This window comes from Camelina sativa, chromosome 5 (genome assembly GCF_030686135.1).
Source record: "Camelina sativa cultivar CO46 ecotype springtype chromosome 5, ASM3068613v1".
Classification (NCBI taxonomy): domain Eukaryota; kingdom Viridiplantae; phylum Streptophyta; class Magnoliopsida; order Brassicales; family Brassicaceae; genus Camelina; species Camelina sativa.
Window position 1 is genome coordinate 252,768 of NC_141884.1, and position 24,787 is coordinate 277,554.

The window sequence follows — 24,787 nt, forward strand, 5'->3', positions numbered from 1 at the left end:
AGAACAAACACACTTTTTTTGCATCCACATGAATTTTTTTTTTCCCCCATTTATTTATTTATATATAATAGATGAAACCGTAAATAAGAGATTACTCACATAGTCACATTTATAACAATTATTAAGAAATAAAGAAACCAAAAAAAGTATCCCATGTTTTTATTTTGATAGATACTGCAAAGAAAAAAAAAAAAAAAAGGAAAAGTGCAACAACAACCCATCAATTTCATTATTATTCGATTTCATTGGCTTTTTTCCTTTTCATTTAATTTAATTAGGTATATAATATATATATTTAATTTAATGTGTCATAGCTGAGATTTATTATTCGGCAGCTAATCTATAACGAAGAAACAGAGTCAAATTCATAACTTGAGGCCCAAATATTTCATAACAGGCTAAAAACAGAATTATATATTTTGAGGTCCAGTGTACATATATGTTTCTTTTTAGTACTAGTAACTAACATGAAGCCGAGAGCTGTTGACGACTCAGACGACGAACATTGCTAGACCATAAAAAGTGTGTAATAAAAAGAGAGAAATGAAAAGAATCAGTCTTACATTATACTAATATTCTCTGTGGGTCTCTCAAGTTTCTAATATGCACTTCAATCCATTCTTCTTCAAGATTATGTTTTCTTCAACAGAGACATAAGTACCTTAAACGAACTCCTATTTTCGATCTATTCCCCAAAAGGGGGAAACCTTTTTTTTTTTTAACTTGTGTAAAAAATAATAACCTTTGGTCGTCGTCATCATCAGAAACAAATGTACTAGTTTAGATTTAAAGAATAGAGCTTTGCTCCGAAGGTATATGGGTGACAAGGAAACGATGCACCATTTCGAAACTAGTGAAAGTGATTACTGCTGCAGGAGTTGTTCTCAGGAGGTTAGTGGCACAGCCTCTGTAAAAACCGGGAAACCCATCTTTCTCAAACACTTTCTTGATGCAGTCTCTTACACCTGAGTAACGTTTCTCACTGTGGTGCCCTTGCTCTTGAAGCCTAGCTCTTACAACCTGCACGCCGCGTGCATGATCAACAACAGGAGGTCATATAAAACCCCCAAAAAACAAACTGAGAACGATGGGAGTAGAGGTAACCTCTACCTCGTGTGGGTAGGTTAATGTGGAAGCAAATATTTTGGCAATCGAAGAGGCAACTGCTACATCACGAGCATTGAGATTATCAACTGATTTATCACCTGTTGGGTTCACAAACTTATTTTTTTAGTTTATCTCATCTCCACAAAGATTTTACCTTTTTCTTTACTTCATCCAATGGATCAGTTTGTACCTTTCTTGGCCAAGTAGACTTTGATCATCTCATACGTAGGAAACTGAATGGCAACATGACTGATACCAGCTAGTGCAGGCACAAGACCACTGGTTTTGGTAGGCACAAAGAGCGAGAGAAATGGAAAAGACTTTTTAAATAAAATAAAAGACCTTTTGATCTGTTAACAGAAGAAGAAAGTGTTGGGCAAGATGGAAAAAAAAACCTGTACAATCCTCGAATCCCCTCTTCGTAAGCTATTCTCCTTAGAGCAGAAAGCGTACTTTTGTATGGCACAACTCCCGCTCTCATTCCTTGTGTCTGAGGGAGAGAATCAACAAGGTGTTGGAAATAGATTCTTATCGTGATACAAATTAACAACATTCTAAGTTAGGTGAGGTTCTTGAGGACTTAAGTAATTAATACCAAAATAGCTTGGTAAAAAAAGCAGGTGTTGTGTATACTACTAGTACTAATTAAGGTTCCCCACCTAGTTGTTTCCTTATGATTGCATACATGAAGCAAAAGAAAAAGAAAAAAGAAAAAAAACACGGACCTGAAGTCTAGTCTTGACAACCCAAAGAGGATTTGTGGCAATGGTAGTAGCAGCTCCAGCACCAGAAGCAGCCAATACGTTAGCACCAACGCTGAGTTTGCGATCCACATCTAATTACAAAACAGAGAACAAGTTTTTGATTAGATGATGTTAGTTATTAATAAGGTTTTTTTTTTTTTGGTTTGAGGTAAAAAAAAAGCGCTAGTAACCTTTTGAACAAAGAAAGCTCTTGAGCTGGTCATACATTGTGAAATAAATCTGCAAAAAGTAAGTCTTACAGCTCCAAATAAGTCCAATAGAATCATCCAACAAGGGGATAGATAGGTAGCAAGAAGAAGTTAAAAAGAACTCACGGCCCAATTGGAGAGAAGAGCCATCACAGTTGGGGAAAGTCCCCGGTATAAGCCACGCATGCCTTCTTTCTTAAAGATCTGCTCAAGACTGCCAACAATTAGACTACCTGATCACATTGAAGTAGATATATCAGCGCAATTCAATGATTAAAAAAAGAAAAGAAAAAAAAGAAAAAAAAAAAAAAGGAGAAACCTTTGATATTTGCATCGCCGAGCTTGGGAAGGCCATGAACTTGAAACCTCGTTTTTATAACATCAAGAGGACAAACAAACGTAGCCGCAAAAACCCCTAAAAAAAAAAAGAATGAGAAATTTTTTATCAATCAATCAAAGAAAAAGGTTTTGTGGGAAAAGAGAAGAGACTTACCAGCGGCGGCACCGGCGGCTGCATTACAGAGGACGTTTTTGGAATTAGGAGGATGAGAATTAGCGGACATGTCTTGGATCTGAAAGCAGAGGAAGAAGAGACTTGAGGAAACGCGTCGCCGAAGAAGAAGAGAATAGCGAAAACGAGGTTTCCTCTATGGAGAGGGACTTCGCGGCGAACCAGCGTCGCATTGCCGAGAAAGATCCCGAGCCTGTTCTCTCTCTTTTTATATATATATATATATATATCCTCTCCTCTCTTATAAGAAAATTGAGTCAACGCAGCAGAGACCGAAGTTAAACAAATCTGAAGATCAAAACCGAAGAGATCATCGCAGAGAGAGAGAGAGACAGAACAAAACTGTGTCTTTTTTTTTCTTTTCTTTTCTATTCAACGAGAGAGGGAAGAAGAAAGTTATCAGAGAGAGAGAGAGAGAGAAATTAATAAAATATATAAATTAATTAAATTTTTTTTTTTTAAGTGGCTCTTATTTTTTAAAACAATAAATTTCGTTTACCAAAATAAGAAAAGAAAATTGTACTTTGTTTCTCAGCCAGACGAATCAGACACCAAACCCAAAACTCTGGTCCCATCAGCTGCCTGCCTTAATTGCCCACATTAACATTAGTATTTATTATTTTCTGCTATAATTATATCTTTATTATTATGTATATCAGTAAATTTTGATAGATACAGAAAAAAAAAAAAAAAATCTGGTTAACATTTGTTTATTTTTTTCCTTTTACCGAGTTATTATCTCATACTCATCAGGTTCTGCATATATAAAAATTACAAGCTGTTGTTATCAAGTTATAGAAACGAGACATTTATGATTTATCTCAAAATTATCTTTTGTTAGATAAAAAAAAAAAAAAAATTTTTGAATATATAATTGCATTACCTAAATTTAGTTGGTTGAACCGTTGAAGAGTTGTTTTGGCATTATATTTTTTTGCAGGTTGAAAATTGTATTATGTCCACCACCCAGTAAACACACACAACTAAACTCGTATACTGTTAACAGTACTACTGGTTATTATATAACTTGTGCAAACTAAAAAATCCATGATTATTGATTGATTAAAATGCAATTTTTTAAAAAATAAACCTATTAGATGTGTGAGCCGGGCTTGGCTCTATGGACCGCACCTGAGCATGTTACAAGCCTGGCCCCTTTTGATGACAGATATCGATAGCATACGACATATATCGCCCCACTTTTTTACACATGATATACGCAACATGCCCACGTGGAATCCAACTTCGATGTGGGGCTCTCTTGCCCACCACCAAACCACTATTACCAAAAAAAAAAAACAAAAAACAAGATTACATGCAGTAGTTCTTTTCTTTGTTATTAATGCTAACATTAATTATAGTATCACTTGACATTTGTTTTTAACGATCGTTAATATATATACGATCGTTATAAAGCTGTGGATCTGTAAATAAATAACCTCGTCAAATTTTCAAATTTAATTAGGAAAAGAATGACGGTTCAACCTGAGCGTCCGTACAATTAATGTTGTCTCGAATCTAGCCAGAGCCGGAGCCGGACCAGTACTGTGGAGCATGCTTACCGGGCCGGGATGAAAGTTCTAGTAGCTAATTCCCCTCACGTGATCTCCTCCGAGTCCATGCATGCATTTCTAATCATTTATTAGCTTTGCTACGACTGTTTACTGAGATTTTACATCTTTATATATCACTAATAGGATATTTGTAAGGACAGACGTACCGTTGACAGTTTGACATGTAACAAATCCAAATATTTGTTTTAGCTATAAAGTAATTTATCAACGCCGATAACAATTTCGAATTCGACGAGAGAGCCTTTATTTTTAGTTTGTCACCCCCGATGACTGCGACGAGACAGTGAAACGTCTGTTAATCACATTTTTCCCATATCAACTGATGCGTAGTTATATAGTTTGTAATTTTTTTTTTTGGCAGCTAGATTTGATTAAATCGTGAATAAAGCTTTGATAAGGCAAACCAAAACCATATTAAGAAGGCTAAACAAAAATTAGGGGTTACGACAACGGAATCTCATATGATTAAAACATCATTGACTTGGCTATGATGTAAGCAATGACGGTGCTTTGAACAATCAAGTACAATGTTTTAAAAATTGGTCGTTACTTACGATTTACAAATATCACAAGTTCACAACTACACGTAAAGATACGAATTAAAAGCGTAAATGGTCAAGCAAACAACAAGTCAACCAAACATAAATACTATATTAGTTTTTTAAAGAACACACATTAATCTCAATGCCACAAATCCCGGTGAACTAAGCATTTAAAACTTTAGCTGGTTACCTGTTACGACTTAAATGCAAATCTTGATTTTTATTCGATATATGGGAAAAGATGGATCGATCCACACTATATATAGCTTAACAAGAGTATAAAGTTTTAATTAATACAGATCATCACGATCACACCATTAGCATCGAATAATTTTTCATTTTATATATGTGAACGGATTTAGTTACATAAGGGTTTATGAGATGAGAGTAGCTATAGAATTGGAAGGAAGTTTAGATACATCGGGGTGCACGAGATTCCCTTGCGCCATCAGTATAGATTTGTAAATCTCAACCAGCTTCTTCTCGTCATTATACTCCTTGGACGCCAAACCCGGCCCGTAGCCATATTCTCCGTACCCGTAAGATGACCCGACGACCCGAGAGTTGGCTAGGCGCAGCATCATGTTGACGTAAGCATCTCGAAGCCAGGTTAGAAGCTTCTTAGGCGACGCCCTTTTCAAGATCCTTAGCTTCGGCACTATCTTGATCCTCCAAAACCGTCTCTTCCGGGTCGGATCCATTTTGACCCGCTTCACACTTCCTCGACCCGATGTGGCCTTCTTGACCGACCCATCTAGCCTTTGGTATCCTCTCAGTCTCCTCCGCCAATACCTTATCTCCATCACAATCTCTCACAGTGGTGTATTAGTGTCTAGAGAGACAGAGAGAGACAGAGAGAGAGAGATAGAAAGAGAGAATGTGAGAGCAGTGGAGAATTTTAGTGAGAGAGAAGGAGACGCTCTAGGTTTTGTTTATAAAGAAGAGCACATGCATTACGTAATATTCGAGATATAATTATTTTAATACCGAAACAATTAAAATGGTTCATGTAGGAAAGCATTAAATTTATAAAAGTAACTAGTAGTAAGCTACGTACGAATTTCTCATCCGACAACAAGAAAATAATCATATCCATCCATAATGAAAAATCAAGACTCAAATTGATTAAGCATACAGAGAGTTTTGGGGAGATAAGATAAGTTGATAAGACACAAATCAGATGATTGCTGTTGCAATAAATGGCGAGATTTTTTGTTACTAGTAAATTAGTACTAATACTTTTCAACCCCTAACAAATCCTGACAGTTGGACCTCTTTTCGTGTTTGTAAAGGTTCTAAAAATAAAATAAAAATCATGATGAGTGTAAGGGTACTGTACTTTTTATTGGGAATAAACTGACGATTTAACTAGTGTTGTCGACCTCTGTAAAATAAATTTAATTGGGAAAGTCATACCAAAGTCAGTATGAATGCAGATGGTGAAAAGAAACAAAGGACCAACAAAATTTGAATGTTTCACGCTGCGCTGCGATCCTTGTGCGTTTTTTTCTCTTTAGGTATAAAGAGTGACGACGACTGACAAACAACCACCAATTCTTTTACTTGACATTAAATACCAAAGAGAACCAAAAAAATAAACCACCAACTCTTTTCCGAGTCTCACGCCATTTATTTGATTCGGTAAAAGCCTGATGCCTGGTCCGGCCCATTATGTTAAATACTCTCTAGACTTTTAATTTATTTTTAAGGAAGAGGGATCTGTTAATTTTAATTTTAGCAGGTTACACATGCTAATAAATTAATTGGTTTTCTACATTGACTTGGGATTAGGGAGAATAAGATGAACGGCTGGAATCAAACTTGTACAAATTGTATGTTAGCATAATTAGATAATCGATTTTCTTGTTTTGCAAATTACCCAGCTGAATCGGACTTACGTTCCATATGAATTCGAGTCTTGTGCTCCACACTTAAACAAATTGACTTGTCGTTTGCGTTTACTTGATTACATTTTTCCCTATCGAATAACTTTTTAAACTGTTTTCAACAGGGATTGATGAAGTTTATGATTATCGTCACCAAAGACAGAGAAGCTAAGTATAAAAGAGTTTCAGAAACTATCCAGATCAAGAATAACCACAGATCTTGATCTTGACAAACATAAAATCTCAAGACGACGACTCTACAAATCGTATCAGTTATCTGAGTCTCTCAAGACTCCTATTCTCTTAGCGCTTGAAGCTATGGTTTTAAGAAGAAGCAACGAACGTGGTAAGGATATTTCTCTTGAGAGTGAGTTCATCAGCTTTCACCGGACTTATCGACTTGCCAAGGACGCGTCCAAGCCGCTCGGTTTCTTTGCTAGCATAGTCCGAACCTTTTTCTATGTAGTTCTTTGCGAGTTTCGAGTAAAGCTTTCCGAACCTGTAGAGACATTATGAAACCTCAGGAACTAAAGAGAGATCATATCCAAGTGTATAGATGAAGCCGTTACTACTAAACAACATACCTTGCTGTGGATCCCTTAAGGTTACTTGCTTCCTCTTCGATGCGGGACAACACCGACTTCTTCTCATCTTCACTTGCTGCGACTAACTCTTTTACCAATGCATCTAAGCTTTCAACTATACCAGCCTATTGAGAGAGTGAGAGAATAAAGATAAGCTTTCAATTTCAGAGCCAAAATGGTGATTCTGCAGAAGACATGTTTTTACCGAACCTTTGAAGTAAGCTGCCCTTTACTGTCCCTGCTGGTCCCAGACTTATCGTTGATGAAGCTTACAAAGTCATCTAAATCCCTGCCCCCGTCATAATCATGACCAGCTTTGTTGTCCTTTGGGAAGAATTTCAACGTTGGGAATCCACTCACTCCATACCTGAAGAATATAAGAGGTAGTTTGTCTTTATGTTATGAGTTTTGTGAAACAACATACAATGACTTGAACAGTAAAAATTGGCAAGTAAAAAAAAAGATCTTGTCAAACTTACTTCTCGCCGAGGGCTTTGTGTGCATCAGCATCTAAATTGGCGATGACTACACCTTCTTCCTGCTTAAAAACTGTGGCTACCTTTTCGTATGTCTGATGATATAAAGAAAAAAACATTAGCAATGAAGCGAAGAGGGATTTGATTATCTATCTATCTATATAATAAAAAGCAAACAGATAGTTGAGCTTACAGGAGCGAGTGATTTGCAGTGGCCACACCTGGCAGATGGAAAATTGAAATGAGAAGATAGCAAGAAAGCTAATAATAAACCATCACAGTGAAGAGAGAGAGAGAGATGAGTTACCATGGTGCATAAAATTCGACTAAGACATCTTTGTTTTGATCGAGAACAATCTCATCGAAATTGTCAGGTGACAAAACAACCACGTTTTGTGGAGCAGCAGCTAATTTTACGTTGGTGCCTGAAAAACATATTAGTTCAACAACAAGTAAAGCACACTTGAAAAATTAATCGAACAACAGGCTATGAATAAATTATAAAGTGATGAGCAGAGCAGTTATCCTAAAGCGACGTCAGTCACAATCAGTGTATGATTTCCAGCAAAATTTCACACACACTTGCATCTCGCAGAAACAAAGTCTCAAAAAACAAATGAATACCCAAACTGAATCTATAGCTCATAAAGCGTGCTTTAAAAAGAGTTCCCCACTAAAAAAATATATATATATATATATATATCCAAAATGAAACAAGCTTAGCTACACTATAATATGACCAATGAAAAATACCTCCTTCCTTGTTCACGTATTCAGCCAATGCTTCAGCATTGCGTGGACCCTCATACCTATTTGACATGAAAAGAAAAGAAGAAAACAAACACTCACTAATCCAACAAATAAATAATAATAATCTGATTGGAGAAAAGAAAAAAAAGATTTGCTTACTTTTGAGGCTCAAGAGATCCTTTAGGAAACCACTGAATGGTCGGGTATCCACTAACACCATATTTAGTACAGACAGCCTTGTGCTCATCACAATCAACCTTCACCAAAATAGAAGTTGAAACAAATCACAATCTGAATGAATAAATTCAGAAAATAGAGAATCTGAGAGACAGAGACCTTTGCAATCAAGATGGACTTAGCTTTCTTGAAGCTTGCCCCAAGCTTTTCATACTCGGGAGCAAGTTTCTTGCAGTGACCACACCTATCATCATCATTCCCAATTGCTCAAGTCAAATAAAATAAAAAATCTAGAGAGATACAAATCGAAATCAATCAGCATGCCTCCTTAGCCTATCATTTCCAAGACAAAAAAAAAAAAAAAAAAAAAAAATCGAACATAAAGATTTACACAGATCAAAACGAATTCAACACTAGAAGAGGATCGCATCGGAATCATTTAGAATCTACAGCAGTTACTTCTTACTTACTACTTACTTCTACTACTTTGATGATGATCCCAAATAAATAAAAAAACAAAAGATGATTGAAAAAAGAAATTGGATCTCGAGAGAGAGAGAGATACCAGGGAGCGTAAAACTCGACAAGAGCTCCTCTATCTTTACCAACTTCCTTGTCGAAGCTATCGTCCGTCAAAACAACCACATCATCTTCTGCCACGGCTGAAACTAGAACCAACGCCGCCACTACGGCAATTCCAAACCAGATCTGAGATTTCGCCATCTTCTCTTCTTTTCTTTTCTTTTCTTTGGATTGAAGCTCACTCACTCTTTCTCTCTCTCTCTCTCTCTCTCTCTCTCGATCTGTTTGTTTATTTGATCTCTCTTTCTTTCTTTCTTTCTTTCTTTCTTTCTTTCTTCCCCTTCGACAACAAAGAAAGAAGGAAGGATACTACAATGACATGGCGTGATCTGGATCGTCGATTTATTCATATATTAATACGAACGGTGATCAAGCGTTGTAATTACGTGGCTGGGTTACATGTCGGACTATGAATGGTTTTAGGCCCTTTTTTCTTTTTTAATAAGCTCTCTCTGACTCTCTCCCACATTGTTTCACGGAGATGACAAAGAGAAAAAGTCTTCTTCTCCTAATATTTCATTATTTTGTTTCGGTTTAAGCCCTTTTGTTTTAATAATTTAACAATCTAACCCACAGTCGAATTGTACCCAACAAAAAAAATGGGCTTTAAGATTGGAGAATAATACCGGGGGGGGGGGGGGGGGGGGGGGTGCGTAAACAAGCCCAAAAACGAGTGTCGAGATGAAAGCAACAGCTACGAGTACGAGTAACGACGAGCTTTGAATTGGCAAGGTTGTAAAAAGACTCGGTCAAGCCTATATAGTTTGAGATATATCAAAAACTCAAAAACGCTATTTTAAGAAAAACTTCGGCTGTGTAAAGTAAGTACTATGTATATACTATATATTGAGGAACTTTGTTTTAAACTTTAGATACCACGATGATCGGTTTTTCCATTTTTCTTTTTTCATAAGAAAGGATTTTAGGATAGACAACAAGAAGAAGAAAAAAAGTACATGACATCCATCACGTGGGCGTTCCAGATACCGTAGAGGTCGAACCAAGTTGGACTTTTACGAGAAATCCATCTTTTTTACCTTTTCTCCCTTATTGTCACTCTGTATTGTGCGTGAGTATGTATACTCAAAATATAAACTCAAAGAAGAAAACAAACAAACATTTTCCTTTGTTTCTTTTTTGTGCATGGCAAGTTGCCTTGTGTTTCATAAATGATTCGTCCAAACATATATTTAATGCGTAGGTCATTGCCGAACAAAAATGATTGTCTTTTTAGGTCCCTTTATAGTAGTATAAAAAGTCGTTAAGTAAGTGGTCATGTGATTAATTTTCTAGACATCTTATGATCGTACGTACATCAGTTTTCGGTCCGAAACTAAAATAAACACAGAAAAATGTTTATTATACAGTACTATTTAACTAACATAGTTTAAATTCTTCTAAGTTAACTTAAAATGTAACTACATTAACATTAAAATTAAGGTCGAGCAAACCGTCGCACATGATTATTTAAAAGATGTATATATATAGTATATATACTCATTACGACACATTTACAGAACTGAATTAATTTCATGTGGCTACCATAACAAGGACAAAACTGTGTTATTGTTCCAACGTCCATAATAACTAAATATCTACCTGTTTGTAGTTTCGTACAAAAAAGTTAAATCACTCAATATCTATCAAATGATCAATGATCATGACACCTTCCGTTAAAAATAATCACTTGAACGGCACGTGATGATTCGCGGTCGCGCGCGGGTGTGATGCAGCTTTTATATATGTTGTTGGTGTAGAAAGAAAAAGCTTTGCCTTCGAAATGATTGAGATACTAATTTTTGTTTGTTTTGTTAATTTATGCTTCATCTGTCCGTACGTCGACTATAATTTTCCTCTAGTTCACCTCTTCTTCGTACCCTCTTTATTAAATTCCATATTTTTTAAAAAAGGGGTAAATACGTCGAGATTAAACAAAAAGATCAGATTAGTTTAGTTCTTAGACTACTATTATTACAACGACAAAATATTTTTACCTTACAAAAATCCCATGAGTTTTATTGCCTACGCACATTGATAAGTCGGGATATACGATGCGACGTGGAATGGTCTCAAACTGTAAATACAAAAAGATTACATAAAGTACGTACGGGTCAACCAATAATATCTTCAGGACAGAAGCCAAGCGACTAAAGCATTTTCGTCGTCATGATCCAACGGTTCTCCCAAGTTCTCGCAATTGCTTTTCCCGATCGTGGCGTCATCATCACCGTCCAAAAGCCACGACACCATCGAGTCGGCGCCCTCTTTCTCATGCCAACGATTGTTGCTGCTACCTTCTTGCCAAACGCAATCCCAATCAATAAACTCATCCGTCAACGCATCGTTAACTTGGTGGTCGTAGTTGAGAAACGAGTCCACTGACTGGCAAGACTGAAGACAGTCGAGTTTCCCTTGGTTGAAAGACTCCGAGCAGAACCCTCTGGCTCCTTCAGAGTCTCTAATTATGCTATTCAACTCCGCATCACCACCACACGATGTGTATATGTGGCCTGGATCTGACTCGTCCAACAAAAGGTCAGTGATGTCGTCATCAAACGATAAAACTCCATTATCCCCATTAATGCTCACGTGATTTTTATTACAATAATCTCCATAGTAGTCACATGGTCCTAGCTCAGCCTCGGCTCCACTTAACTTCACCATTACTGGTCCTTCTTCAGCCACCGCTACGTCGGCTTTTGGCTCCGGCGGCGCTGCAGGCGTTTTCTTCGTTTTTCGAGTTTTAATTGTTCCGTGGGTTTTGGGTTTCATGGCGGATCTACTAGTTCTCCCAAGTCTGCGTTTTGCCTGCGGCACAGAAGAAGCGTTCATGATTACAGCGGCGACGTCTTGAGAGACGGACGGCTTCCTGATGAAGTTGTGGAGTTTACGACTGAGATGAGAGTTCCAATAATTTTTTATTTCGTTGTCTGTTCTCCCTGGTAGATGACTCGCAATTAGTGACCACCTACATTTACATTAATCAAAATTATTAAAATCCTCTTTATTCACAATTTTAACACGACCGTAAGAAATTATATATATTTCCGAGGAATATATATATCAAGAGAACCTCGTGGCCCGATGGGAATCAATAGAACAGTTTGAAATTTGAATTAAATCTGATTTGCCATGTTGATATGACTGCTGACCTAATCATGCAACTTCTAGATATCTCTAATTACTACTATTAGTTATAATAATTTAGTGGACACAAGTACGATCGATCAAAAACACTTGTTTAACCTTGACAGATCTTCGCTTTCTAATAAAGATTTATGTCTTGTAGTTTATGTTTTCATAAAACTTATATCACTATATTTTATTTATTTTGAAGTATGGTTGGTTATATATACAATAATACATATGCACATGTGTTCATATTACTGCTTATGTAATATATATGAAGTGTAAAACAGTAGAGTACATTTAGTTTGTCTCAACTAAAAGAGAAAATGTCTACCACCCAAACGTTAGAGAGGAGACCCACAACCAAACATGGTTTTTTTTTTTTTTTTTTTTTTTTGCGTTCTACGAATAAATTACTGTATTTTACCATTATATTATAGGTAATTTCTCTTATATATATTCGACTTTAAATTTGAATTCCCAACCAGAAAAAGCGCTATACCCGAGTTCAACACCAACTAGAGAATAAATCTCATATTAAGCCGTCTTGATAAGAAAGTTTCACTCACTTGGTTAACATATGATATTATTATTACGCCACATACAGTGCATAAATAACATTTAGTCCGAATTACAGAAATCGAGGAAAGTGAAGAGAGAAAGAAAAAGATCAAAATTAGTAGAGTTTTGGATTAATAAATAAAAAGTACCTGTTTCCCAAAGTGGAATGCAACTTAACAACAAGTTCTTCTTCTTTGGGAGATATGTTCCCACGCTTGAGATCGGATCTAAGATAGTTTATCCATCTCAATCTACAGCTCTTTCCACACCTTTTTAATCCTTTTTCACACCCAAACAAAAATTATGATTAGGAAAGTAATACTACACGTCAGAGTTTAGATATAATCATATAAATATATAAGTAGTAAGACTATCTTTTTTACTGCTCACGAGACTCTTGTTAGCATTTTGATCACTGTAGTTGTATTTGTATATCATATGCACATAGACAAAAAAAAAAAAATCTCAACTACTGCATTAATTAATCTTTGGATTAAAGCAGAGCTGGAAATCAAATCAAAATCAGTCATATAATTTTTGATCTGATTCTTGAGATGATTGATATACAACGGACAAAAATACATAAATACGTTTGTCCGTATACTAAAAGTCTATAATATATAAATAACCAATTAAAGCATGCACTTGGCAGCACTTTACATATACGTACATTCACTTAACCCACCGTGACTGTGACTGTGATTGTGACTTTGACGAAATAACCAAACTAAAAAAAAAAGAACGAATAAAATTGACACGAAGGTTGCAATAAAACATACTAGAATCTGTTACAGACAATTAATCCATGTTATGGCTAAAATTAAGCTTGTGTGCAGTGGCAGTTGTTGCATGATTTTTTATATTGTAAGAAAAAGAAAAAAATGCGTAATCTCAAAATATTATTACCGGCATTTTTGGGAAGAGATCTCCAAGAGCCTTCACCGTTGGATTGAATGTAGTTGGAGAGAATCTGGTCCTCCTCCGCCGTCCACCGTCCTCTCTTAATACCAACCTTCTCGCAACACGGCGCTCTTCCCATATTCTCCGGCGGTTATATGTATTTTTAATAATCACACTGACCACTAAAGTCAAGCAACGGAGAGAGAGAGAGAGATGGAAAGAGTGATAAAAGTGAGAAAGGGGAGTTACTGAATAGTGAATACTGAGTGAGAGAGAGAGAGAGAGAGAGAGAGAGAGTCAGACAGACACCAGAAGTAAAAGTGACTGTTTTGGTATTTATAGCATACATAAGAGTAGACGGATATATAAATAATTAAATCAGAAGAGAGGATTAAATATCTCGGACGTTCGAGGGAGAAGGAGATGATGACACGTGTGTGGTTTAGGAAACGCCACGTTGGTCTATAAAGAGACTGGAGTCGTGGCTTATTCACCGTCGAGAGACTCGTGATCGGTCCGTGCAGGCTCGTCGTGGTTCTCTTAGACGCTACTTCTAGGGTGTTGCCGAGCCGAGATCATTGACGTTACTTAGCTTATTAACAACATCATCAAGGTACTTATTAAAAGATTATTTACAAATTAACTCTGTTGCAGCCTTGCATGTCACGTGAATACGTAGATCAGGTAGTAATCGCACAATTTTTTGGTCTTTCTCATATAATAAATTATCCCAATTCCATTACTGGTCCGTTGACCAGATGGTCTTTGCTCGAGCTACAAAACACGTGTGCGTTCGTAAACACGTGTAAAGTTCGAAAGAGAGACTGAGGAATTCTCCTTCCAACGTGTCAAATTGTAATTGGTTGCAATGACAAAAATTCAAGCAACGAGATCAGAACGGCTAGATGGAATAAACTGCCGCCGTCGGATGGTAGAGTCATGAATCACATTCCGTGCCCACAGAATTTGAAGTTCACTAGTGAATGTAAGGTCTATCTTAATATTCACTGAACTAGTGGTAAAAAAAACTAAAAGAATTACTTACAAGTTGCAACTTGCACAACACACACACAACAACAACAAAATGCGAGCAAAGAAAACAGAGAGAGAGAGAGAGAGAGAGAGAGAGAGAGAGAGAGCGAGAGAAAAGATCATCCAAAACAAAAGAGATCTGCTTTGAGATATGTTTGGGGGAACACTTGTACACAGCTGAAAGATGATGATTGACTGACTAGTGCATCATATGAGGGAGGATGTTGAATCTTCCCCAAAAAAAAAGACAAGCAGAATTCAAAGTATATCTATGCCCTTGTTGAATATACTAAAATCAAAGGAAATGTCAGAATGATGACATGACAATGTATTTCCCCAAAAAATCATCACATCTTTAAAGAAAATGATCAAAATGCAGACTAGCAAGTAGTAATTGGAACCGATCGACCACCAGATCATTAGAGAAGTAATATATATAATCAATCAATCAATCTCGTTGGTTGGAGAGTTAATAACAGTAAGCTGCTGGGCCTCCTCTTGTTGTTGTTGGTAGAGTTGAACAAGTGTAGAGTCGACGTTGTCTTGAGGCTCCCAGGTGGCATCAGCCATATCAGTCCATTTGACAAGATACTCGACGGTGTTCCCATCGTCTCCGTTAATCCTCTTCCCGATGACTCTCTCCGCTACAGCGTACTCCAGCCCGTCCTCGTAGTCCTTGGCGACGTCCTCCGCCACGTGTACACCTTTGACCCACTCGCAATCTCCACCGTCCTTCCATCGGACCAGATATTCAACGTCTTTGCCTTTCCCTCGTTTCTCCACAACCTCATCCACCTCGGCGTACTCGAACACTTGTCCTTCCAGAACACTGATCACTCTCTCTAACCCAAGCCTCCTCCCGAACTGCATCGGGTTCCCCTTAGGCGTCGTCTTCAGAATCTCCCTGGCTAGCTCCAAGGCCGTTAAACCTCTCTCGTCTTCCAATTCGAAATCAGCGCCGAGCTCCACCAGCGCAGCAACAACGTCCGGCTTCACGTAACCAGCAGCCATGTGCAGCGCCGTCAAGCCGCCCCTGGTGTCTCGGTGGTCAAGATCGGCTCCAGCCTCCGCCAGAAGCCTAACGCACTTGTCCGAACCCAGACCTACCACGAAAAGCAGAGCCGTCCTGCCGTTTTCGTCTACGGCGTTGACGTCGCGGTCCTCGAGAAGCTGTGACAGGGCCTGCTCGTCGGCTTTCCTAGCGGCGGTCCACCAGGGGGTCTCGTACTCCGACACCACGTCTGCTGCGATGTAGCTGGATGGAACCCACGAGGGAGCATGGCCGTCCTTCCACTCGATAAGGTACTCCATGGCTCCTAATTCCGCCGCCCTTCGGCTCCCAATGATTCGGTTCACTTCTCCGTACGATGACGACTCCTCATCATCGTCTTCGTCTTCTTCCACGGAGGAGATCGTTTCTTCGTAGTTTCTTTGTACGGCGGCAAGTATACTAGCTCCTCGGAAACACAGCTGCTGTTTCTGAATCCGTCTCGTCGGTATGGAGAAAGCAAAAGAAGAAGAATTGGGAGTGGAAAGTTTGATGCGAGACAGAGACTGATGGATCACTAGAGCACAAGTATCCATGGCCAAAAGAACTAAGACCTTTTGCATCACAATTAGAAGAAGAAGAAGAGGAGGAGACAAAGTGATGAGAAGAGATCAGTTCACTCGATTTTCTTTTGGATAGGGAATCATAGCCACCCAATCATTTTGAAGCGATATGTCAGCCCCCCTAATCATAATATTATAATAAATATTTTTTCTTATATAAAGTATTATAATGTAAGCCTGGTGCAGCAAATTTTACTTAAAAAAAAAAAAAAACAACAACTAATTTTAACACTTTTATATAATTATTTTAAGGACTACATTTATTTATTTTATTTTTCGAAAATTGACCCTTTCTTCTATTATATAATTGGTGTAGCAATTTTTTACTTTTTTAAAAAAAACTATTTTTAACATTTGTGTAGGATTATTTTATGGAATACATTTATTTCTTTCTATTTCTAGAAATAAATCATTTCTTCTATATATACTTGATAACTGTGTTATATACATTCTCGTAAAAAAAAAGAGAAGAAAAAAATATAAATCAAAAGTAAACAGAAAAAAGAAAAGGATGAATAAAAGAACAAGTAGTGCGTATGTCGCTGGTTTCATCACTCGTGTGACATATGAAATATGAAATATTGACATATGAAATATTGTCCATATATTATTTGTGTTTGAATTTATAAGATATAACTATTGCATATTTATTTACGGGAGGTGATGACAATTTCCCCAAATGATCGGATCTGATTGTATACTAAGCGATTATTATTTCCTTTCGACACAAGGAAATCAAGCCAATGTTCTGATCCTTCTTTAAGTGCACAAAAAAAAAAAAAAAAAAAATCAGTTGTATATCTTTATTATATTATTTAAGCAACTCTATAAACAAATAACCTTACTACATGTAAGATATTACACAAAATGTCACTGTATTTTAATACAAAATATAATAACATAATTTTAATATTAAGTTGTTTTAATCAGAAAATAATTACCTAAAAATAGCAACTATTAATTTATTAGATTACAAGAAATAATTAATAAAATAATTTCGGAATTATTTAATAAAATAATAAAAAAATAATTTCGGAATTATTTAATAAAATAACAAAAAAATAATTTCGAAATTATGTAATAATATAATTAAACAGATTCTATTTATTATTTTAGAAATCTTAGTAAACAATAACAAATTATTTAGAAAATTTATAAAACTTAAATTTATTTATAAAACTAAGATTAAATACTTACATATCTGAATAATTTAATATTAACAAATATATATTAAAATTAAGATACAACATTGTTTCTATTTTTAAAATATATATATATACTTATTTAAGCTATGTTGTTAAAAATTTAACCAGTTCTGATGTGAAAAATTAAACAAAAGAAAAGTTTAGATTTGTTTACAAAATAATAAAACTCTATTTATTGTTTCATAAATCTTAGGAAATAATAACAGACTATTTAATTGGCTAAAAATTAATTGTTTATACACAATATTCATTATATAAATAATACCAAGTGTATAATGTTGGTAATATACATAACCTAATTGTAATTTTCACCTATAAAAAAATATATAACATGTTATACCAATAACTTCAATTTGTAAATTTGGTATATTAAGATCTATAAACATGATCACATTAATTTGTAATACCAAATCACGGGTCAATACATGTTTGTTGGGGTTTTTAGCTTTACTGAATGTATAATTAACAAATTTGATATTGCACCAAACCAAAATAGTAATACCAACTACGGGTCGAAAACAGAGTATGGCCTTAAGCAAAATAAAGTATATGATTTTATAAAATATATAGAATTAATCATTTTCTACTATTATTTTGTAACAAACAAATTTAATTTTACATAAATATTTCCTCACGCTGGTAACATTATTCTACAAAATATTAACGTGTATTTATGAGTCAGGTAATAAAACGGGTAATGAGACGGGTAACGGACGCTCAAAAATTAAATTAATATCAGATAGTCGATCATTATTCACGAATAATATAATTATTATACATTTCACTCGACTCTAAAGCTGCGGATACCTTTTTCGGGACGGATAAAAATGGGTCGAATACAGGTATCGATAGTAGTTTTCAGGCCTACCTATTAGTAGTTTAATATGAGTCAAAACTCACAATGTAGTACTATATTATATAATATGTAAATGAATAATACAACATAAATATATTATTAACAAATAACAAAAAAAAAAGAGTTTTTCTGCGCTACCAGCGCAGATCATTATCTAGTTTAAACATATTTAACATGCATGATTTCATTAGCTGATTGTGTATATGCCAGACATACAATAATATCATTTATTGCTTAAGTTTGCACTTGAAAACTTTATTTTACAAGAAAATATGTGTTTTCTAAATATTGTAAATGATATTTAATTTTTAAAAGTAGAAACTGAGCAAACCCAAACCATATATTTGCGAATTTTAAATATACAATTTAAGTTTGTTCTAGTAATATATTATAAAAACAGAAATATATCTTTTAACAAAAAATATGTTGTGTTTTCTTTCTTTTAAGGAATATCATTTGGAAACCAATGTGCCAAGAGAAATACAACCAGAGTGTGCCGCCTGGGACTTGTAATAAACCTAACGGCGCTTCATTATGCCAGCGAGGTTGCTATAATGGAGGGGTTGATTCTACTCAAACTTCTAGATTCGGCACATGTATGACTACGCCGAAAGGAAAAGTTTGCACATGTCACAACTGCATACTTCCATAATCAAAAAGATTTTATATGTGGACATTTTATATTAGTTTACTGTAAAATAATTCTATGTCTTAAATTATTTCAATCACAATTAAAGTAAATAAATGATTGATTTTGGACAATATTCCAAATATATTTGTCTATCAAATAAGAATTATTATATAATTGTTTATTACTAGAATATATTTGTGTACATTTTTTACATGCATTACTTAAACATTAGCAAAAGGAACTTGCAGAAAAAATATTATTAGCTAAGATTATCATATGCTATTATGATACATGTGCAAATTTATATTAATTCAGTGTGAAATAAATCATATGTCTAAATGATTTCAATGACAACTAAAGGCGTCCTGAATTGATAGATTAAATATATAATAATGTATTAGTAAAATGTGTTTTGTTTTGTTTTAAAGTTTGTAAGATGAAGATGAAGACAAAGAAAAAATAAATTTTGTGAATTTTATGTTTAAGAGGAAATTAAAACAAAAATTACAAGGATATAAGTTTATATTCCAAGATTAGCGCGACTAAGATAAGATATATAATTATTAAATGAAAGAAAAAAAAATACTTTTTGTTTGTTTGTTTGTTTTTTTATAATGAAACTAAAGTGACAAAATTTCTCTCCGATCAGTTAAATACAACATTGCTTCATTTGTTCATATGCATACCATCATTTTATAATGCTATATTTATTTTTATTTTATTTTTAACGCTAGAAAGATTAGATTGATAGGATTCGGACAAAATGGACAAAGTTTAAACAATTACAAGAGTCAACAAGAAAGATTGACAACACTGAAGACACGTAGTAGAAAAAGGTAAACCATTTATAAAAAGAAAAAGAAACAGCATAACAACAGCAAAAAATGGAAAATTAGAAGAAACCAAATATAATTATGGCCACCTACTTGATTTTACTATAAAAAAAAATATGAAAAGGATAAAAGTAACAAATAAGGATGTCATGTTGGGGTTCAATTACATTTGTGAGAAGAAAACTCAACGCATATTTATCATGTTGTAAACTAAACCGGTTCGGTTTAAATCCAATTTGTGGGCTCAATTTAATTCATTTTGGTTTAATTTAACAAAAATCACCATTTTCTTCTCGGGCATAATAATAATAAATGTGAGAATTAACAACGCCGGGTTCATCGGGGCAAACGGGTCGGGTAAACCGAGATTAGATAAAAACTGAAAACAACCCTAAATTGAATTTAGTAAATTCTAACGCTTCAACGTCTCTTTCCTTTTTCACTGCCGTTAATGGTGATTTCTTCAAGTTATACAGCAACAATGGTGGTTTCCTCAAGCTCTATGGCCAAAAACAACTTCGTTTCAATTTGATTTTTCTCTAGCTCTCTCTAAATCAACCAGATTCTCTTTATGTACACTGTTTCGCTCACTTTGATTGAACAATTTCGATGGGGTTTGGTTATTGGATCTCTTCTTCGAGGGTTTGCAAATTAAAGAGCCTTTTCAGGGTAAATTGAGTTTTGTTTTTTTTTTTGCTAATCGTCTTCTAAAATGTAGTTTTATTATGTAATCAATTTTTTTCATCTTTTGGTTATTTGAGTGAGTGATGTTTGATTACAAGTAAAATGTAGTTAAAGGAGTTTTGCTGGTATGTGTAAACCGAGTTTGTAAAGGGGATTCCCAGGTTTTAAGATTCCCAAAATTTTTTGAAACGAACGGTTTTAAATAATTTCGTTGAAGAAAAAACTTGAGAACAAGAATTATGTAGTTGGGGGCATTCAAACGTAAAGATTAAAAGTCTTACCCTCCCATACCGTTTAATTAAGTCGATGGCGGACTTTTGAGAATTTGGCCATTTTTTTTTTTTTGTTTCTGCGTCGCACAGTTTGTGTTTTAGAGGAAAAAAAAAAAAAAAAAACCCAATTGAAATCGATGGATTTTAGATTCTCGGCAGTGATTGTATATCAAAATGGCACTTTATCATCAAACTGTGTGACGTGGAGCAAAGACCTTGTGGATGTTCAAACTTACGCCGAAGCAGGTCAAGATTTGTACATCAGACTCGATGGTATATATATAGAGATATTGCTTTCTCACAAATTGTTTTCATTCACATTTTCCCTTTTAAGTATTAATTCTTGTTCACTTAGTATATATATTTTTGTTATTGGGTTCCAGGAAAGAAGAAGAACAAAAAGTGGCTTATCATAGGTCTGAGCGTTGGAGCCGCTGCTGCTCTCATCATCATTATAATTGTGGTACTGGTTTGTATTTGGAAAAGGAAACAAAAGCTAGCAAGAGCGACTGCAGTAAATGAAAATGTTATGGAATCGCAAACTGAAGAAAATATCTTTGGAGCAGAGGATACAGAGACTCCGCAACTTCCACCCATGGATTTTGGAACAATATTAAGCGCCACAGAAAGCTTCTCTGAAGCTAATGAGATTGGACATGGTGGATTCGGTACTGTATATAAGGTATAAAGAAGAAGACATCATTTGGCTTTTCTTATAAAAGTTTGGCACTTCAATTTCTCATTATAATTATGTTATTAACTATAAGATTGGGATTGTTGCATATGATTTTTTCTTCTTTTTTGTTTGTTGTTGTAGGGACGTTTACCTAGCGGGCAAGCAATTGCAGTGAAAAGACTCTCTGAGATCTCAAGACAAGGGACTGTGGAGTTCAAAGCCGAGGTGATGTTAATTGCAAACCTCCAGCATATCAATCTAGTTAGACTTCTTGGTTGGAGCGTTCACGAGGATGAGAAGGTCTTGGTATATGAATACCTAGAAAACGGAAGCCTCCACCATCGACTTTTTGGTGACTTCTTTATACAATACTATATGATATATAATAATTAAGTTAACATCCTTATATTATTATGATTATAATTTATCGAATTGTTTTCTAACCGCGTTATAGGTGGAGGCCAAAACTCATGTGAGCTGAACTGGCAGAGGAGATTTGACATAATTAAGGGCATCGCTCAAGGACTTGCGTATATGCAAGAAGGTTCGCGAGACATGATTATTCACAGGGATCTTAAGCCAGGAAACATCTTGCTTGATAGAGGTATGATCCCCAAAATTTCAGATTTCGGGTTGGCAAGAATCTGTGACAGGAGCGAGAGGGAGACTAAAACTACGAAGCCGTCTGGTACTTAGTAAGTAATCAATCAATCAAAAACTTTGGTTACCTCTCTCAAACTAACTACAATGTATATCGGTTTTGTTTTAATTAAAGTTAAAAGTTTGAAAAAGTTCTTCCATGCATTATGCAGTGGTTACATGTCTCCAGAGTACGCAGAGAGTGGGTGGTATTCAACAAAGTCAGATATCTTTAGCTTCGGGGTGATACTCCTTGAGATTGTTACTGGAAAGGAGAACAGAGCCTTTTCATACACGCTGTGCAGAACTAATCTTCTGAGCTATGTAAGAGTTTTATTTCATTTATTTATATATATTGTTAATTATTAGTACTTCCCATATATATAAAAAAAACTAACAAGCAATGGCCTGGTTCTCGTGAACAGATTTGGACCAACTGGAATGACGATAACTGGGAGGATACTGTTGATCAAACCATTGCTTAGAAGTTGCTTAGGAGACTCATCATCATCATTTCAGAAACAACAAGTCCGAAGATGCCTAGAAGTTGGTCTCTTGTGTGTTCAGCAAAATGCAGAGGACAGACCAACTATGTCGTCGGTGTTATTGATGCTTGTTAATGATGCAGCTGCCATCCCAAGCCCTAAACTTCCTGGTTTTTTAAGGGCTGAGGGTCACAATGAGGCTTCCATAACGTCTGGTTCTTTAATATCTACCGCCATAAGACTCTCTTCCTCGACATCACGCCCCAGTTATTAGATCGTTTGTTAATCTGTAATTTCTTCATGCTTCTATATATGCTGCTATATATGATATTGCTGATTAGAGAGAGAGAGAGAGAGAGAGAGAGAGAGAGAGAGAGAGAGAGAGAGAGAGAGAGAGAGAGAGAGAGAGAGAGAGAAAGAACAATTAATTTAATTTGGGTTGGTCATAAACTCATTGCAACCATGTATATATTTTCTCCTTAGTTTTTCATCTAAAATATTTTTTGAGTAAATATCATGAATAATTGTTATGATCGAAGAGACACTTGCAGATGAATATCATATAAAACTGTAATTAACTACGCTTCATATATGTGGGTAGACAAACTAAATCAATGTGTAAGTACAATATTTATATAATGAAATAAATATATTAGAAATTCGTGATATATATTTTAAAATAAAAATTTCTATATTATTTTAAGTTTACTTTTTATTTTTCAGTTAAAGATATGTAAGATCAATTTTTATTACTCCTTTTAAAATAAATATTTTAAATTTCTTATGTTGTAGTAATTTTAGATGTTTTATTTTAATTTATATTTTATATCTATAGATTATCTAAGACTCCTTTATCATAGTGGTTAAAACTTTTTTATTTTTTAACTGTCTTTTAATTTTTCAAATTTTATTGGGTTAGTCATAAACTCATTGCAACCATGTATATATTTTCTCCTTAGTTTTTCATCTAAAATATTTTTTGAGTAAACAATTTTAGTGGTTAAACAAATTGTCACTACATATTTTGGTGGTGAAAAGAAACTACGTCAAAGTGAAAGTAAAGAGACAACAATTAATTTAATTTGTTCACATATACATTTTAGAGAAATACCCTAAAATAGCACCAAACCACGTTTTATTGACAACTATAGCACACATTCCATAAATATTCAAAATAACACTATTTAACACATTAAAATATTTAAAATTAATTTTTAGAATTTTTTTTAATTATGTTTGGGTTCTCAATTTCATATTTAGGGTATAATTTTGAGGGATAGGTGTTAGTATTTTTAATTTAGGATTTAATTTTAAAGGATTAATTAGTGCTATTTAAAGGACTAATAAGATGACGCTTAACGGATTGATTGCATGTAAAATATTTTGTGAATAAGTTGTTGCAACGTTTTTGAGATTTGACAATAATAGTATTTGTAATATTTTCAAACATTTTGGTGGCCGATAATTTAGCTTTAGATTATTGTAAAATCTTTTTTTTTTTTATTATTATTGTAAGATCTGTAATAATAATTTTCAAATATAAAAATATAAATTAGTGTATTAAATTAAAAAATTCTCTATAATTAAAAAATATTTATCTATTTATTTCCGAAAAAGCTACCATTCACTTTAACTCTTTTTAAAAGCATGCATTTTATTAAACAAAACAAAATCTTCTACATTCCCTTTTCTTCTTTCTTCCATTAATTTCCTCTTCTCATCTAAAAATGAACAGGTTGTTTAGTAGAGATATGAGTATTCGTTCATTTGTTTATTGATACATGTATTACAGAATAAAGTCGACGCTACTGAAGTTCATATATTCTTAGTTTTGTAAACTTTTAGTCTCTTACAATTTTCTAGCCTATCCGGTTTTCCTGTTTTTGATCTGTTGAATAACTAGGCGTGCCATTTTCTTTTTGTGTGGCTAGTGTTTTCAACTCTCAAATGTGTAGATTTTATTTCTTTTTGATTTTTCTTCAGAATGTTCGATTAGATGTTGAAACAAAACGGATGATGTTGTATTTTGGCATTGCTTATGTTATGTTCTTATAAGTGTGGTATCGAATTTCAGAGGATCTCTGATTTACAATCAACCATTTCAAAAAGTTTTTTTAAACCCTAATCAAAGG

General features: G+C 34.7%; 6 protein-coding genes and 1 pseudogene across 8 annotated transcripts; 2 read left to right on the forward strand and 5 right to left on the reverse strand.

The window, feature by feature from the left end:
• Positions 1–544: 544 nt before the first annotated feature.
• Positions 545–3,041, reverse strand: LOC104784547 (nicotinamide adenine dinucleotide transporter 1, chloroplastic). Of its 2 annotated transcripts, none has more exons than XM_010509583.3 (9): positions 2,553–3,041; positions 2,379–2,474; positions 2,186–2,292; positions 2,042–2,090; positions 1,833–1,942; positions 1,503–1,597; positions 1,298–1,386; positions 1,111–1,205; positions 545–1,020 (listed from the first exon to the last, which is right to left on the reverse strand). In XM_010509583.3, exons 1-9 carry the CDS (start codon positions 2,620–2,622, stop codon positions 787–789), a joined length of 945 nt encoding a protein of 314 aa, XP_010507885.1. In that variant the 5' UTR covers positions 2,623–3,041; the 3' UTR covers positions 545–786. The 2 variants fall into 2 exon arrangements, with proteins under 2 accessions (XP_010507885.1, XP_010507884.1); XM_010509582.3 differs by having other exon boundaries at positions 2,042–2,105; positions 2,553–2,971.
• A 1,845-nt stretch (positions 3,042–4,886) lies between these two features.
• On the reverse strand, positions 4,887–5,605 carry LOC104784549 (uncharacterized). Its single transcript, XM_010509584.3, has one exon. The coding sequence runs from the start codon at positions 5,487–5,489 to the stop codon at positions 5,061–5,063; it is 429 nt and encodes a 142-aa protein (XP_010507886.1). The 5' UTR covers positions 5,490–5,605; the 3' UTR covers positions 4,887–5,060.
• A 1,095-nt stretch (positions 5,606–6,700) lies between these two features.
• LOC104784550 (protein disulfide-isomerase like 2-1) lies at positions 6,701–9,627 on the reverse strand. Of its 2 annotated transcripts, none has more exons than XM_010509585.3 (10): positions 9,125–9,627; positions 8,719–8,803; positions 8,542–8,639; positions 8,386–8,441; positions 7,940–8,057; positions 7,826–7,853; positions 7,636–7,727; positions 7,367–7,523; positions 7,157–7,281; positions 6,701–7,071 (listed from the first exon to the last, which is right to left on the reverse strand). In XM_010509585.3, the coding sequence occupies exons 1-10, from the start codon at positions 9,280–9,282 to the stop codon at positions 6,897–6,899; spliced, it is 1,092 nt and encodes a 363-aa protein (XP_010507887.1). In that variant the 5' UTR covers positions 9,283–9,627; the 3' UTR covers positions 6,701–6,896. The 2 variants fall into 2 exon arrangements, with proteins under 2 accessions (XP_010507887.1, XP_087307820.1); XM_087451694.1 differs by having other exon boundaries at positions 7,153–7,281.
• A 1,441-nt stretch (positions 9,628–11,068) lies between these two features.
• Positions 11,069–14,098, reverse strand: LOC104784551 (transcription factor MYB12). The gene is made up of 3 exons (XM_010509588.3): positions 13,738–14,098; positions 12,981–13,110; positions 11,069–12,109 (listed from the first exon to the last, which is right to left on the reverse strand). The coding sequence occupies exons 1-3, from the start codon at positions 13,868–13,870 to the stop codon at positions 11,269–11,271; spliced, it is 1,104 nt and encodes a 367-aa protein (XP_010507890.2). The 5' UTR covers positions 13,871–14,098; the 3' UTR covers positions 11,069–11,268.
• A 922-nt stretch (positions 14,099–15,020) lies between these two features.
• On the reverse strand, positions 15,021–16,508 carry LOC109124525 (signal recognition particle 43 kDa protein, chloroplastic). Its single transcript, XM_010509589.3, has one exon. The coding sequence runs from the start codon at positions 16,372–16,374 to the stop codon at positions 15,208–15,210; it is 1,167 nt and encodes a 388-aa protein (XP_010507891.2). The 5' UTR covers positions 16,375–16,508; the 3' UTR covers positions 15,021–15,207.
• Positions 16,509–17,028: 520 nt separating this feature from the next.
• On the forward strand, positions 17,029–17,131 carry LOC147943118 (small nucleolar RNA Z103; annotated as a pseudogene).
• Positions 17,132–20,303: 3,172 nt separating this feature from the next.
• Positions 20,304–23,192, forward strand: LOC104788721 (G-type lectin S-receptor-like serine/threonine-protein kinase SRK). The gene is made up of 6 exons (XM_010514506.3): positions 20,304–21,128; positions 21,239–21,537; positions 21,673–21,883; positions 21,986–22,226; positions 22,344–22,494; positions 22,596–23,192. The coding sequence occupies exons 1-6, from the start codon at positions 20,993–20,995 to the stop codon at positions 22,653–22,655; spliced, it is 1,098 nt and encodes a 365-aa protein (XP_010512808.2). The 5' UTR covers positions 20,304–20,992; the 3' UTR covers positions 22,656–23,192.
• The last annotated feature ends 1,595 nt before the right edge of the window (positions 23,193–24,787 follow it).

Excerpts from the sequence above, each read along its gene's own strand:
- LOC104784547 (XM_010509582.3), bottom strand. The coding sequence starts at position 2,622 with ATGTCCGCTAATTCTCATCCTCCTAATTCCAAAAACGTCCTCTGTAAT. Across the intron at positions 2,475-2,552 it reads AGCCGCCGGTGCCGCCGCTG|GGGTTTTTGCGGCTACGTTT; the intron begins GTAAGTCTCTTC and ends TTTTTTTTTTAG. Across the intron at positions 1,598-1,832 it reads TTGTCAAGACTAGACTTCAG|ACACAAGGAATGAGAGCGGG; the intron begins GTCCGTGTTTTT and ends TCTCTCCCTCAG.
- LOC104784549 (XM_010509584.3), bottom strand. The coding sequence starts at position 5,489 with ATGGAGATAAGGTATTGGCGGAGGAGACTGAGAGGATACCAAAGGCTA.
- LOC104784550 (XM_010509585.3), bottom strand. The coding sequence starts at position 9,282 with ATGGCGAAATCTCAGATCTGGTTTGGAATTGCCGTAGTGGCGGCGTTG. Across the intron at positions 8,640-8,718 it reads AGTCCATCTTGATTGCAAAG|GTTGATTGTGATGAGCACAA; the intron begins GTCTCTGTCTCT and ends ATTTTGGTGAAG. Across the intron at positions 7,728-7,825 it reads ACTGCAAATCACTCGCTCCT|ACATACGAAAAGGTAGCCAC; the intron begins GTAAGCTCAACT and ends TTATATCATCAG.
- LOC104784551 (XM_010509588.3), bottom strand. The coding sequence starts at position 13,870 with ATGGGAAGAGCGCCGTGTTGCGAGAAGGTTGGTATTAAGAGAGGACGG. Across the intron at positions 13,111-13,737 it reads ATCTCTTCCCAAAAATGCCG|GATTAAAAAGGTGTGGAAAG; the intron begins GTAATAATATTT and ends GGTGTGAAAAAG. Across the intron at positions 12,110-12,980 it reads CATTCCACTTTGGGAAACAG|GTGGTCACTAATTGCGAGTC; the intron begins GTACTTTTTATT and ends ATGTAAATGTAG.
- LOC109124525 (XM_010509589.3), bottom strand. The coding sequence starts at position 16,374 with ATGCAAAAGGTCTTAGTTCTTTTGGCCATGGATACTTGTGCTCTAGTG.
- LOC104788721 (XM_010514506.3), top strand. The coding sequence starts at position 20,993 with ATGGATTTTAGATTCTCGGCAGTGATTGTATATCAAAATGGCACTTTA. Across the intron at positions 21,538-21,672 it reads GATTCGGTACTGTATATAAG|GGACGTTTACCTAGCGGGCA; the intron begins GTATAAAGAAGA and ends TTGTTGTTGTAG. Across the intron at positions 22,495-22,595 it reads GAACTAATCTTCTGAGCTAT|ATTTGGACCAACTGGAATGA; the intron begins GTAAGAGTTTTA and ends TCTCGTGAACAG.